A 14,515-nucleotide genomic window follows, 5' to 3' on the forward strand; every position below is an offset into this window, starting at 1 on the left:
TTGGTTTGCTTACTTCATTTTGTTCTATTTTTTGCTACAAGCAAGTCATTATTGGGAGAGAGGTTTCAGAGCTATATGGGGGAGGCATGTTCCACGCCCACTAAATACAATACTATGCACCAGATATCGTCCAGTGTTTACTCTTAGCCGAAGGATGACTTAATCACTGGACAGTGAAGGATCCATTAGAAAGAGTGCTGTACCCTGCTGGACGGGATGGTGACGTGAGAACCAAAGCTCATTTCTTGTCCCTCTGCCTCCACTGAGACTCAATTGGACGGAGGGACTGGTGGTGGAGAAGGCGCTGGCTGAATTTCGTCACATCGCGCTAATCTAGCCTTTTCACGGCAGATCAGTCGCACGATGCGCTGAAGTATTTTACAGACACTTTGACAGCCACGTTATTCATAGGCTGCCACTATATCACACCATTAGGCTCGCTAATGTGAGGTGCACATGTTTAACTCCATCCTCGGGCTGCTGGTGTTCACATGAGAGCTAAGCTAACATGTGGGACTTGGAGGTTGTGTTTGGGGGGCATGTATATGCACCTGGAACCTTGGATCTGTGCACAGCAGACACTAATCTTGTTTATTGCTCCCGGGACTTAATGTATTGTTAATGCTCAGGTAATCAGAAACATCCACATTTTGCTCCGACTGAAACTTTTGTAATTTGTGCATGTATTTATTCTTCACTTAGGAGACCTTCAAAATATAGTCCAAACCCTTTGCTCAACTTGTTTTCTCAAGGATTTGCATGATTTATTTTTGGAAGAATTAAATCTGGATGAGAGTTTGGAAGGAAGCATTGCAGCACTGGAAGAAAGACTTATTACTGAGCTCCACATGCCAAAACACCCTTCCGAAAAAAAGGGTATTTTATACCTAATCCTTCACCCTGAATCCATTTATCACCTAAATATTGACGGTATGAAAATATCCATATTACTCAGTAGTCTCTATGTTCTGTGTTATTTGGGGACATTTAAGTTGTTCACACTTTGGATTTAATTCAAACAAAACTCCTCATTTAGCCGGCGGGTTTTAGTTCTGCTTCTTCCCTCTATGACTGTGTCCTATCGAGGCCGGGAGCTGATGAGAGCTGATCCCTGGAGGTTGTTTTAGCTTTTAATGAGTGATCTCTGTATTGATTTCTCTGCTGTTCCTATGTATCCGCGCTTGCTCTGACAACAGGGGGGCTTTGTTCTCGGATTGAACAGGACCGTGAGAATGATGAGAATGTGAAGGTAAATCTCCATCCACCCGGTGGGAAATTTGTGTGAACGTGTTTATTGCTGCATCGCAGCCAGTGTTTTGCATCTGATTTGTCTCAGATGTGTCTATGTGTTGCCACGTGTGTAGGATTTGCAGAGGCTGACTCTCACAGTGCACATTAACAGTTGTGGAGATGGGATCCTCACTCTTGTTGCAAATTACGCATGCAATTATACCTCTGGCCTCCCAATGTGCCCCCGCCGTTATCAGGTGGAAACAGACTCGCGTCCTCGCAGCCTGCGTATGCCTGCAAGCGAATATTCAGCCGTGCATTTTAACATTGCACGTGGGCTCTAGTCCTCCACACAATACATTGAGTCAGACACTCCTTTCTGATTTTCCCTCCTAACCTGTTTTGTTTTTTCTCATTTTCCTGCAGAACCAAGCAGAGGCCCACTATAAGGGCCACAAGCACGCCCGGAAGCTCAAAGCCATGGAGACCCAGAAGAACAGGCAGCGACGAGCTGGGGAGGCCTCATCCACAGGAAGGGAGAGAGACAGAGACAAAGACCGGGAACGAGATCGGGACAGTTGCAAGACGTCCACAGCCGAGGCAGCTCTTCCTGCGCTCATGGATACAAGCTCAGTGGAGGGAGCGAGTAAGTAAACAGAAAGCGTCCTTTGATGATCCCTCTATCCTCCTCCTCACATCATTGACAGCTTCCATCCTCCTCCTCCTCCTCCTCCGTATGTTGGCCTCCCTTATCTCTGTCCCTTTGCTCCGTCCACTACTCGACGAGATTACATCTTCTGTACACCTTATCCTTCACCCTCTCGCCCTCCTATCCTGTGTTTCTGTGCATTCACACATCAGCAATTTCAACCCACACAAAACCCCTAAAACCTCTCTGACCCGGCCCTATGTCCCTGAGCCTTGTGATGGATGGTGGACTCCGAAGCTGTGGGATTGTGGGATGTCAGGGAGCAAGAGGTGTTGTGTAAATAAAGGGGCTGGCTGAGATCGATCGAACCCTCGCCGGGCTCGTTTTTACCCCCTTTGCTTCCTAATTTCCACTGCTTGACTCCCCTGCTCTCTCCTATCTATCTCGGTTAGATAGAGAGGGTAGTTGTAGGACCAGAATTGGTGTATTTGTGCAGCATGAAAAGAATGGCACACAGTGCTGGCTGGCTGAGTTGAGAGGGAGCGAAATAGTGGTGAGACTTTTCAGGGGCTGTCAAAATAAAGTTGAAAGAAATCAAAGGCACTTATCTTATTTCACCAAACGGTTCAGCTGTTTTCACATCGGTGGTGTAAATAGAGACATTTTAACTTTTGATGAAGAAAGAGGAGTGCACTGGTTCCCTTTCAGCAGAATACAAATGTTGACTTCTTTACACACGGCTGCACGAATTGCTTCGATGTCATTTTGACTGCAGAGTGAGCACATTACCTCCTCGTGCTGCACTCGTCTGGGTCCACACTCTTCATTCATCCATCCAAGGTGATGGGAGAGGGGAGCAGTTTTCCCTCCCTCTCGTCTACTTTCCTTCTTCTCCTCTCCTCCACTTCCCCTGCCCCGCAGAAGATCACTATCTGAGCAGAATTTCAAAAATGCACTTGGATGCTACATGGAATATCAGAGAGGAGATATGAAGGTGCTGCGCAGAGGGAGACAGTTCGTACTTTAGACAGGCTCATGTGCACGTGGATACGCACACACATGCACGCTTTTTCGCCTTGAGCACTAACCGTCTCCTTCAGAAAGGAGAAAGTGGACAAAAGACTGGGAGCCTGATAACACTCTCATCAAATCTCATTTTAATATTCCGCCGTTGCAAAGGAGAGCTCTGAAAGAGGGAAGCAGCACTGGAGACGATACGAGATGATGAGTGGAAAATGAAAGATAAGATAGAGAGAGAGAGAGAGAGAGAGAGAGAGAGAGAGAGAGAGAGAGAGAGAGAGAGAGAGAGAGAGAGAGAGAGAGAGAGAGAGAGAGAGAGAGCATGGGGGGAAAGGGGGGTCGGAGATAAGTCATAGCTAGTTTTTATGCCGTGAATATTTTTATCAGTTTCAAGGCCATTTTGTGAGGAGGAACACTCTTTAATAAGCCCAATTGTGTGATTGGCCTGATGTGAAATTGAAATGCAGCAGTGCGAGCCAGTGGTGGCATGCACCACAATGCCAAGCTGTAATGGAAAAGCGCACCAAATTAACACTCTATGAAATGAGTTCTGTCTGCCATGAAACTAAAGGCTGGTGGAGCTGTCGGAGGGTAATGCCCACATTGTCTCTCCCATCAGGAACCAATAACACAACTGCCGGCTGTTCCTCTCTGTCTGACTCACAATAAACAGACCCAGACCCACGAGAGCAGCCTTTTCAGCTCCATTAAAATATCTACCGATGCATATTTAGACGTCTACCGACTGAGAGTTGCTGGCTGGAGTTCAAAGAGTACTTTTTCTAAGGTACTCAAGAACGAATTATGAATCCTAAATTGCAAGTCTATTTGGGGCGAGTGCCACAGTGGAATGGACCTGGTCATTTTGGCTTTGTCGCGGAGAAATAGCAGAACACATACGTATAATATAAAATAAATTGAATAACAGAATGACAGGGCCACAACGCAGGACCTTGAACTGCTCAAGTACCAACACAACCTCGTCACAGATGGGGATGGCCGATATGTTGTACGTTTACTCTTAGCTACTTACAGCATCTCTGACTTCCTCTAGATGTTCTTTCATTAAGAGTTCCTACATACAAGAGGGGAAGACGGGAAAGAGCAGAGACGTCTTCAGTCGCACAAAGGGACCAATCGATGCCTATAAACCATGTCCCAGACCGACAAAGGAGGGCGCGAGCACACAGCGAGTGAGCGAGTTGAGAGCGCAGCAGGCTGGTGCCCAGACACAGAGGGCCTGCATCAATGGTGACACGCATCAATCACCCTCTGCTTTGATTTACTCCGCTGTGGAAACCGTCTTCACGGGGACTCGGTCTGTCATCATAGAAATGATGATTTAAAGCGAGGATTTTTTTTTCTTCCCCCCCCCCAGGAAGTTGTTTATGTTCTGAGGCTGCCTTGGATCAGCGCTCGCCTGCTAAACCGAGTGCTCGCTGTCTGAATGCATATGCGAGCATGTGCATAATGAGTCCGATATTCATATTCAAATGCTGTTTGGCTTGGGTTAAAGTTCTCAACGGATCAGTGTGCCGAATTGAGGTCTCTTCAGATGTGTTTACACTCTAAAAGCCTGTCGTATTTAATTGGACGGTTAAAACATGGATTTAATTATATTCAAGTTAAAAGGTTAAAGAAAACTGATGATTGCCTGCATAACATTGAGCCAAATATCCATCATTTTCAGCTGTGTAGTTCTACTCCGCAGAGGCCGGCACTGCCAATACGCTGGCCTTTGGTCTGACAGTTTGTCAATTTTGGTGGCAGTTTCTCTCATCATGTTGATGGTCAGAGAGCAAGTGGGACAGCAATAGACAAAGAAAGGGAGGATGTGTAATGATATTTATCAAAATTATTTTCAGTTCCGCAGGATGTTTGACCAAGAATCTTTTCACAACTTCCCTTCAGGACAATTTCCATAATCAACCCGAACCCATCTGTGGGTTAGTTTTCAATGAAGCAATTCGTCTTTTCGGACTTTAAAATTCCTTAAATACTCACAATGTTTAAGAGGTGTTTTTTATTTGTATTGATAGTTTTGTCCAAACAACAATCCAAAACCCAAAGATTAGATTTAACTCACAATGGAGCTATCACAATACCAGATTTACACTACATGCTCATTGTGATAAAATAAAAATCAGGATGGCGAGGTTGTCGCGATATCTAGGCTGTGAAAATGTTGAGAAAATCATCCTCAACTTTGGTTATTGTGCGCTTTGTCTATTTTATTGCACACAAAATACAAATATGGGGAAGTGGAGAGAATATATGAGGCAACGGATCATTTACAGAACATCGTATGTGTGTTATTAACATGTATTTCATTTTTAAATAGCACGGTTAACGTCAATACTGGTATATTGCGACACCCTTAATTCACAATAATAAAACAAGAGAATAGCAGCAAATCCTCACATTGGGGAAGCTAGAACCGAGGGAGGAAGAAGAAGAAAGAAATCATGAAACTGACACTGTTGCTTGATATATAGCTGAAATGATTATCAATATTCCTGTTGAGTGATTGATTAATGGACCAATAATTTCAGCAGCGTAGCGTAACAGAGTAGAAGATTCACTGATGATCTTTTTACTGTTTATAAAATATAAATATCTTAACCTCAGCTGGGGTAGCTCAAATGATTGTTTGCTGAATGAGGTCCTTCAGGATCTGAGTCTTTGGATCTTTGAGGGTTTGAATCCTACCAGCCTCCATGTCTCTTCCTCTGTAAGGTTCCAGCTAAGTCAATTGATCAATGTCACTCTCCTCCAGAGACGTGCTCAGGTGGCCCCGTCTTTCACATAAGCTCAGGATCATATACCCGCAACCCCCGTCCCCAACAGAGGAGCTCAAATCCCTCAGGGGTCACTCTCATTACAGCGAGGGGGATGTCTAATCTTGCTCTTTTTCTTTAACGGGAATGAGAGAGGAAGACCCTTATCTCCAATGATGAATTCACTCTGAGACGTGAATGGGAAAATCAATGGAGCAGAGTTGGATAGAAGAGGGTTGTGAATGTGTGCGGGGAGAAAGCACACTGAATGAAACGGAGATATTCAGCGAGCGTAGCGCAAAGTGCTCTGGGGGTGAAGTGTGTGAGTCCCTCGGGAGGACAATGGGAGGACAACTACATATTATGTATTGAAATAAATAAATTACATTAACACTAATTACTCAAAAAAGTACCCAAAACATATTCATTTACATAACTTGTCATATCGTTTTTTCACTACCCATACTTTAGCTCATTGTTTAGCATATATTTACTGTTTTGGTTCAATCCCACTCACTGGCACTATGCCATGATCTGGGAATCCTGAAGCAATAACCTCATTGCATCACTGTAAACCACTGTGAGCCTTCGCATACTTTTCCTGTAGCTACAACAAAGAAAGGAAAGGAAATAAACAACTGCTAATAAGTTCCCCAATATCAGCTTAAAAGGTGATAATATGTCGATGTTGCGTTCACAGCTTTTTTCCGTTCGCCAAACAAATTATTGCAGGTTTAAATGAACCACAGCTTGCTGATGTGATCCTCTATTTCAACCTTTTTAATGCAGGTCTTCAGTCTGACCAAGAACCAGCCAACCTGGAGGAAAAGCTTGAAGAGAGTCCCGGCAGCTCAGTTCTGCAGACACCAGTGTCTGAGGTTTCCTCTGTGGAGTTGGTCACCCTTTCCCCTCCTCAGACATCGCCTTCCTCACACCTCTCAGAGACTGCCTCAGACACCAGCGCCCCCGAAGTCCCAGAGGCTATCGAGGCCGTGGGGCCCGTCACTGAGTCAGGCAGCCATGCGGACACGTCGAGCATAAAGGAGGATCCCCAAACAGATGAGGACAAGGACCCCAAAAACAGCAAGGCTCACCTCCATTGTCCTGTCTGCAAAGTCACAGTCAACTCCATCTCCCAACTGGAAGCACACAACAGTGGTAAAGGCCTTTTAATTCAAGACTACATTTGGCACTGACATTTGGTTGGTTGGACAGCTCAGCACCAAATAAATGCCTGTAATGTTATTTAATTGTGAACCATTACAAACCTGCCAGCTCTCTACTCTCTCCACCAGGCACAAAGCACAAGCTGATGCTGGAAGGTCACAGTGTTCTGCCTCGGCGCAGGGGGAAGGTGGTGGCAGCTCGTGCGGGCTGCAAGAGCAAGAGGCTGGCTAGCAAAGGCAGCGTCGGGGTGCCCAGCAAGAACTATCAGTGTGAAGTGTGTGAGATCTGTGTGAACTCTGAGACCCAGCTAAGCCAGGTGAGTGTCAAAAGAAGCATGAAGATTTAGGTTGTATTGCGTATTTACGTCGAGTCCACCATTTAATGTTTCACTGTCTACATTGTGGATTTTGTCAGCGGCCTTTGTAAAAGAAAAACTGGTCAACTTTAAGACAAGAGTTGGCACAAACTAGTGGATGTGGCGCCATTGCAATGATTCCAATGATAGGTGGTATAATAATGTGATGGACAGAAATGTGTATGTGAAGCACTGGCAACGTACCAAACTTATGACCTGACTTTTTCGCGCAACAGAAGAGATCTGAACTGTTTTGCTATGAAAGTAGTAAAATCGGAGGACAAAACTGCAAGAGCTGTCACTCTGGGACTTTCCTCTCCTTCCTGCGCTGCATGAAATGAAAGATGAGGAGGGAAGCGGGGGCCTTTGAGAAGTCGTGCAGATTTGTCACCGCATACGAAGTGAGAGTGTCGCTTACCCGATATCATTTTGTTTAAAAGTGCATTGAAGCGCTGTTGACTCTGTCGGGGAAAGCACTGTTGCCCAATCACATCAGATAAGTGGAGAAAATGTTGCATGTAATTACCTCACCTCCACTGATGTGGTCACAGAACATCCTGCACATGATGAGCAATTACCGTACACATGAAGAGATATTACACGTTGAACCTGGACCAGACTGACCTCCAACGTTACGCTTCTAAAAGCTATCACAAGCGCTGTGTATTGACATGATAAATATCTATAATGGGATTTCAAAGGCCTTACACAATCCAAAAGACTCTTTTAGCGTCACTGCGACGAAGGATGCCGTAGATCAAAGCCGCGCTTTCATTTATAGCCACGTGAATGAAGCCATTGAAAGCAGGTTGCGACTGCTGAGTACATTCAAGCAGCAGCAGCTATTTATTTTTACATTAGACAGATAACATCTGATGCTGTGACGAACTGCAAAGCCCCTCAGTGAGCAGGCATTCATTTGCCACTCAAGATTGCAAGCTGCTAATGCCGCCTGTATTTAATTGTCTGGTTACGTTGGCATCAAACCAGGTCCGGGAGGCAATTTCTCCCCTTTTGATGTTCATTAAATACGACATCTGAGTAAAGGGATTGTCCTGGAAACTTTGCCTGTATGCTACAGTGGAATGATGGAAGGATACAGGATATGCTGACATGTGTGAGCACCCTGGCTGCTTTAGCCTGTAAATGCATTCCACCCGTCTTACATAAACAACCTCTATCCCAGGAGGACATAAGCCTGTTAGTACCGCAGCCAGTAGAAGGAGAGTGTGTGGCAGCCCTAGAAAGTAAAGTGATGTAATGTCTGTGGACTTCAGTCATACTCGATGTGTCATGTATCCATTATTAATCGCCAGATAACGTTTGCGGTCGTACCACTGTGGTACGACAGATGCTTGTTAGCTCGCTGATTGTATTTTTGCTGGTCTCGGCAGCACATGAATAGCAGAAGGCACAAGGATAGGCTGGCCGGAAAACCACCCAAACCCAAATTTACCCCCCACAGCAAGAGCCAGCCAAGCACCAGCTTAGCGGTAAGTCTCAGCATGACGACACAGACAAACAAAACACCGTCCCGCACATATGCACGCACACACACACTCGAGGAAGACAAGCAGAACATGTGCCGACATTGGAATAAATTCAGTCCAGCTTGTAAATGAATGCATTTTTAAACCCCAGTTTTAATTCATCTCCAGTTACAGTTAACTGGTTTGAGCCCAGCTCAAGCAGACATACAGTGAAGAAGCACACACAGATCTTGTTGCATTGAGCTCAGGGGCTCAGCATGCTTGTGTGCCTGTACTGTCATAGAGGTTAAGCACACTGTTCCCTACCCCGGAGACTAGTCCACAGTAGTCCTGCTCTCCCAAACTGACCAGCTCTGACATCAGCAGCCTGAATCAGCACTCCAGATTAATCACTTCTCTGCTCCTGCTCCATATACACCCCCCCCCCCATCTCTCCTTCTCCCCATGCTCTTCCTCCTCCTCCATCCTACAGACCGTGAGATGGAGTGGCTATGCAGGCGTGGCTGTGTCTGCCATGAAGAAAGCATTCAGCCAGTACAACCTCACCTCCCTCACCTCCCTCTCCTCCCTCTCCTCCCTCTCCTTGCAGGTTAGTCTGGGGTTGGATTGGAGGGGGGGGGGGGGGGGGGGGCTTTAGATGGCTGAACTTTAGGCCTGGCCACAGGGCAGGGGGCTGAGCAGAGAGCATGAAGAAATAATGTTTATAATAAAGGGATAGTTCTGATCTTTCTTTTTGGTTTGTGTACTCATTTACCTCTCTAACTCTCTGAAACATATGATTCTGAAGTAAAAAGTCAGAGGTACAAGGCTGTGGATGTCTAAATGTCGACTCCTATGGATCTTTGAGTAAAAACATCCAGCCACAGAGCTTAAAATCCTATGACATTAACAAGATGATAAAGCTAAAGAATAGCTTGTTGAGAAATGTGATGATACAATCTGCCGCTTGAATCAATTCGCTTTTGGGTTCATGGTCCATTTTTTATTTGAGTAACTATGACATTGTGTTTTGTTCACAAATTCAAGGATGAAGCATTTTGAATTTGCTGCTCTACAGCAAAGGCTACTGAGGCTCATTGGTATCGTAGCATTCACCAAAATGACCGACAAAACATGATTTCTCAGAAACAAAACTGAAATCATTAAAACGGGGAGCCATGACATAAACGCACATGATTGTTAAAGGGGACACGTGCTCATTTTCAGGTTCATACTTGTATTTTGGGTTTCTACTAGAACCTGTTTACATGCTTTAATGTTTAATAAACACACTATTTTTCTCCTACCGTCTGTCTGAAATCCCAGTCTGCTCTGATTGGATGTGAGAAAAATATGGTGCACCTTCGCAAAGGTAGATCTGAAGCCGTGGGTGGTGCTGCTCAGATGGGGCCGCTATATTCGAATGAGCCTGCATGTGACATAAGAAGGGGAGCCAAATCTGACTGGCTGGTTGAATCACATGTTTTCTGATCTAGACAGCCCACAAACAACTGACTGGGTTGTCTTATTTCACAGTCTGTGTGTCTGTGTGTTGTCATGATACGTCCCCTTTTAATTATTCAGTTTTTATGTTCATTCATTTTGAGGGTCATGTTTGAATACAACTTAGAAACATTTACCTCGCACTTTGCAACTCTATGGATGGACATCAGCTTAGCCTGTTGATTCCGTTCATTTCCGATGCTCGAACCTCTTCTCAGACTCTTTGTATCATGAAACTTTTTAGTTTGTTCCTTGATAGAGAGGATGCAAAAAGCAATCAGGAGTCCAGTTATGTGTGGTATTTCGTGTGGGGCAACGTATACAGATGCATTCCTCTACGTTTGGGAGTTTGGTGAACATGTTTGCCCTCACTGTGGTCTTCTCTCACTTCTCACTGTTCCCCCTGCTGTTCCTCTCCAGAACAAACTGGCCTTGCAGAAGCAGCTGACCAAGAGCTTGACTGCTGGCTTCCTGCCCAGCCCCCACCTCACCCAGCCAACTCTGTGCACAATGGCAACTAACCCACTGGCTCTGCGCCACCCAGTGGGCACCACCACCTTCATCCAGCACCCCTTCCTGGGCCCTGCACTGTTTCGGCCTGCCCCGGGGCCGCTGCGGGCCACACACACACCCTTCATCTTCTCCCCCTACTAAAGACTTGACCCACTTCCTGATTAAGCTCCACCCTCGTCCCTTTACCAAACCCCAGGCCCTCCTTTAGTGTGACCCACGTGACAAAGGCCACACGCAAACTATGCAGCCCGCCTGACTTAACACGGAAAGAGTGCACAAGTCCTGATGCTCCGTAGGCCATTAGGCCTGAGAGCTGTTCCTATCGTAAAGGCCAAGATCCCCCATCATGCCTTCTTTCTGCTCCTCTTATCATGACCTAAGGAGCAGGACAGGCCTCCAGACAGTGACTGGTGCACAGAGGCCGCTTTTATAGCCATTTCATGGGTCAACATGGTTTGGATTATTATATTGTTGTGTAATTTATTAGAGAAAAAATATAGACACGTCTAGATGTATGTTTAGTGTGGTTGCCACAAAATAAGGTCCCTTTACTTGATGCTCTTTTAAAACGTTTTTTTAACTTCTTGGTTTGGGGGTTTCCTGAAAGGTGGGAGGGTCATAGGTAATTAAAGCAGCTGTGCCGGAGGCCTCCTCGTATGGCTGGACAAACCTCTCTCATTGATCAGTGTTTTCAATCAACGATCTTAAAGGACCATCTGAGGTCAATTGCTGTCACGTTTCATGTTGGTTATGGCGATTATCAAACAGTCCTGTGAGTGGTACGTAAACCTGCATATATTAAAACTTTACTCTCTGAGTCACAGCCATCGTCAGAACCCTCCAGATTTATTTTTTTGCCTTTCCTGTATCCGCAGGATTAAGCGCTCATTAAGGTCACAGAAAAGGTCAGCTTGTCAACTTGACTTTGTGTCAATTTGCAAATCTGTCTTTGGAGTCATTTTTTTTTTCTCGCCAAGCTAGCGCCACAAAAACATTCTCGCAGCTATGGATGTCTTAAATTCCCAAAATGCTATCATGTCAATCCTCACGTGACTGCTCTTTTTCCTTCCCTTCCTCCTTCACCACGCTGTCACCTCGCTTCAGCATGAGATGATGCTGATGATGATGCTGATGCTGATGATGAGGAGCAACACAAACATGTCCACTAACACACACACACACACATTGAGAACACACAATGGATAACTTGAAGACTTGATGGGATTTCAGAGATCAGTGAAACGTTTGGATGACAGTGAGTGGGGAGGCTGCGCAACCAGTTCTTGATTGACATCCTGTTGCACAGCGTGGGAGGGAACAAAGCACAGTGCCATGGCAACCACATTAAAAGCACCTTAAAACTGATTTTACTTACAAAAGCAATGGAAATTGTGTTGATATTCACCTTTCGTTTTGCCCTATAGGTGTATGTTTTTGCATATCAATTTAATTTGAAAGAAAAAAACAACAATCAGCTGGGATCGTTGACATTATGGTTTGTCCATAACTAAGACAAGTCTCAACTTCAAAGCAATACATTCAGCATGTTCATGTTTATGATGTGTTTTCAGTGTGTCGATGGCTTTATCTACTCTATACTGTACGCGCCTGTAACAATGTATTATGTACTCCAACACAGCCAAGGGCCAACTCTGAATTGCCATTTGAAACGAGGGGCCGTCCTTGTCGGTGCTGCCCCAGATGCTCGATGCTCGCGGCCCGCGAGCCGTTTCCATTTATAGCTGCTCTCGCGCTGCGGAGAGGGTGCTTCAGCGCCATATGACATTGCCGTTTCACTTTTTAGTGGCGCGGGAGGACTTTTGTATGACTTCCACTGAGCAACATTACGTCAGAGACAAGTTGTTGGGATAAGTGTCACAAGTGCAACATCAACTGTCATATTGCAGTTCATGCCCGCGTGCTGCCCCCCCCCCCCCCCACCCAGGATATCTACTAACTCTCAGCCCTCCCTCTGCCAAAGATGAACTGTTGGCATGGTCTCATCAGGACTCTGAGTGTAAACATCATCCTTCTTTCAACACTCACACCAAATCATGTCCTCTTGCATTACAGTAATGGAGCAGATCCTATGCATTCTTTCATTGTGCAATATGTATAGTTGTGTGTGATGCAGCAGTGCCATCTGTCGTAAAAACCCTGTAATTGCCATCCAGTGCTAGTGCTTCTACAAAACCTTTGATCAAACAGTATGTGTATTTCTGTTTAAGGGACCCCCCCCCCCCCCCCAAGTCTTTCTGGGTAAGCGAGGCCATACTGATGTGATTCTCCACAGTCGCACTACTCAGTGAACCAGCCAGCCTTTAATCGTCACTTTTTCTTTGTTTCTATCGCTCAGCGGGAACTCTGACCTAAAGAACTGAAACTTTCTTAAAATAAATAATCTAGAGAACGCAAATTATATGTAGAAATCATAGAGGAACTATAGAGATTTTATCAGAGTTGCTATTGTTATCTGTATCATAATCAACTGCAATCATAGAGGAGAGTAAATTACGTTATCGTAGGCTCTGTACAGCATACGGGGAAAGGAAAAATGCTTTGCTATCTTTTGTTCTTTGTTTGTTTATTTACATGGTTTTGCCAAGATGTTTTTTTTAAGGTACAACAGAAAATATTTAAAACAAAAGTTTTTTTGAGTGAGATTTTTGTTTTGTCCTTGTTGACAGTGACTGAATTAATAATGTAATTCAAGGCCTTTTTTAGACAATATCCTAAAGTCACATTAGCCAGGCCTTCTCAGGGGTGACAGGTTGAGCAAATGCTAACATGACCATCCATTCAGGGTATCCCTCCATAGCTCCAGAGAGCAGGAAACACTGTACGCATGGATGGATTGACGGGAAAAAAAGATATAATATTTACAGTGCTGTACCATAGAGAGGACAAGGGATGGATTTTGGAAAATAAAGCTTTTAGAAATTGTAAAAAAGAAAATGTTTTTAATGACTGTGCGTGCATGTGCGTGTGCGTGTTCCTGCATCATGGGTAAAAACAAAAAACCGTCCCAGATTACTATTTGAGCAGTGACAATCTGTGTGTGGGTGTGTGAAGAAACATAACGAGAGAAAACTCAGCCAGATGATTGCTGATGAATAAACAGTGACAACATGAATGCTCAGATTTGGGGAGGTACTCAAAATGGCACTTTCTTTGATTGAATTATGTTTGGTTAAGTTGAATCACGTGGGGAAAAGAGGAAAAAGCATCACAGAAACAAAATACGAGTAATTAATCAGTCAGTCGAGCCTGAGCATGTCCAGCTCTGAGAGTCAGGAAATTAAAATAAAAAAGATTGTACATGTGTTCCTGTCTGAGTTTGCAGGTGCAGAAGGTGCCGGCTCCTCTAGTGTGCAACACCCTCGCAGCATCTGTTTATGTGGCAACCCACAGCTACTCATTTTTGTGACAGCAGGTCTGGTGCGTAGCCAAGACACGACGGCGAAAGCAAATGGAAGCTCTGTTGCATCTGTGGCACACAGAGGAGTGATAGAATGACACACCTGAGAGGCTGATGTGGTATATGGAGACAGGCTAATCTCATTTATCTGCGTTGTTCTCTGAAATGGCTTTAGCGGCTGCAGAAAGATTTGGTACTGGACAACGAATCCCCTCGGATTGTTGAACAGCAGCTGTGTGTGTGCCGACATGACACAGTGTTGCCCGTCTCTGCTCATCCCTCAAGGCAACGTCGACACAATGAAACCGGGCAGAGGAGCGTCTTCACAGTGATTAACTGTGACTTTTATCTCTCTCACTGGATAATCATGTATTGTGCTTATGTTAGCTCTGTGATAATTATCCAGTTTTCTTA

The 14,515-nt window shown here is 45.0% G+C and overlaps 1 protein-coding gene across 3 annotated transcripts in view; it reads left to right on the top strand.

Annotated features, from left to right (window-relative positions):
• znf385c (zinc finger protein 385C) overlaps positions 1-12,839 on the top strand; it is a 113,701-nt gene extending 100,862 nt beyond the window's left edge. For 2 of the 3 annotated variants that reach the window (XM_079281364.1, XM_079281366.1), the window contains 6 exons: positions 1,657-1,876; positions 6,466-6,834; positions 6,972-7,159; positions 8,593-8,691; positions 9,161-9,277; positions 10,591-12,839. In XM_079281364.1, coding sequence (XP_079137490.1) covers positions 1,657-1,876; positions 6,466-6,834; positions 6,972-7,159; positions 8,593-8,691; positions 9,161-9,277; positions 10,591-10,824 — 1,227 coding nt within the window. In that variant the 3' untranslated portion in view covers positions 10,825-12,839. The remainder of the gene's footprint in view (positions 1-1,656; positions 1,877-6,465; positions 6,835-6,971; positions 7,160-8,592; positions 8,692-9,160; positions 9,278-10,590) is intronic. The other variant, XM_079281365.1, reaches the window with a different exon arrangement.
• The last annotated feature ends 1,676 nt before the right edge of the window (positions 12,840-14,515 follow it).

This window comes from Melanostigma gelatinosum, assembly GCF_949748355.1.
Source record: "Melanostigma gelatinosum genome assembly, chromosome: 13".
Lineage (NCBI taxonomy): Eukaryota > Metazoa > Chordata > Actinopteri > Perciformes > Zoarcidae > Melanostigma > Melanostigma gelatinosum.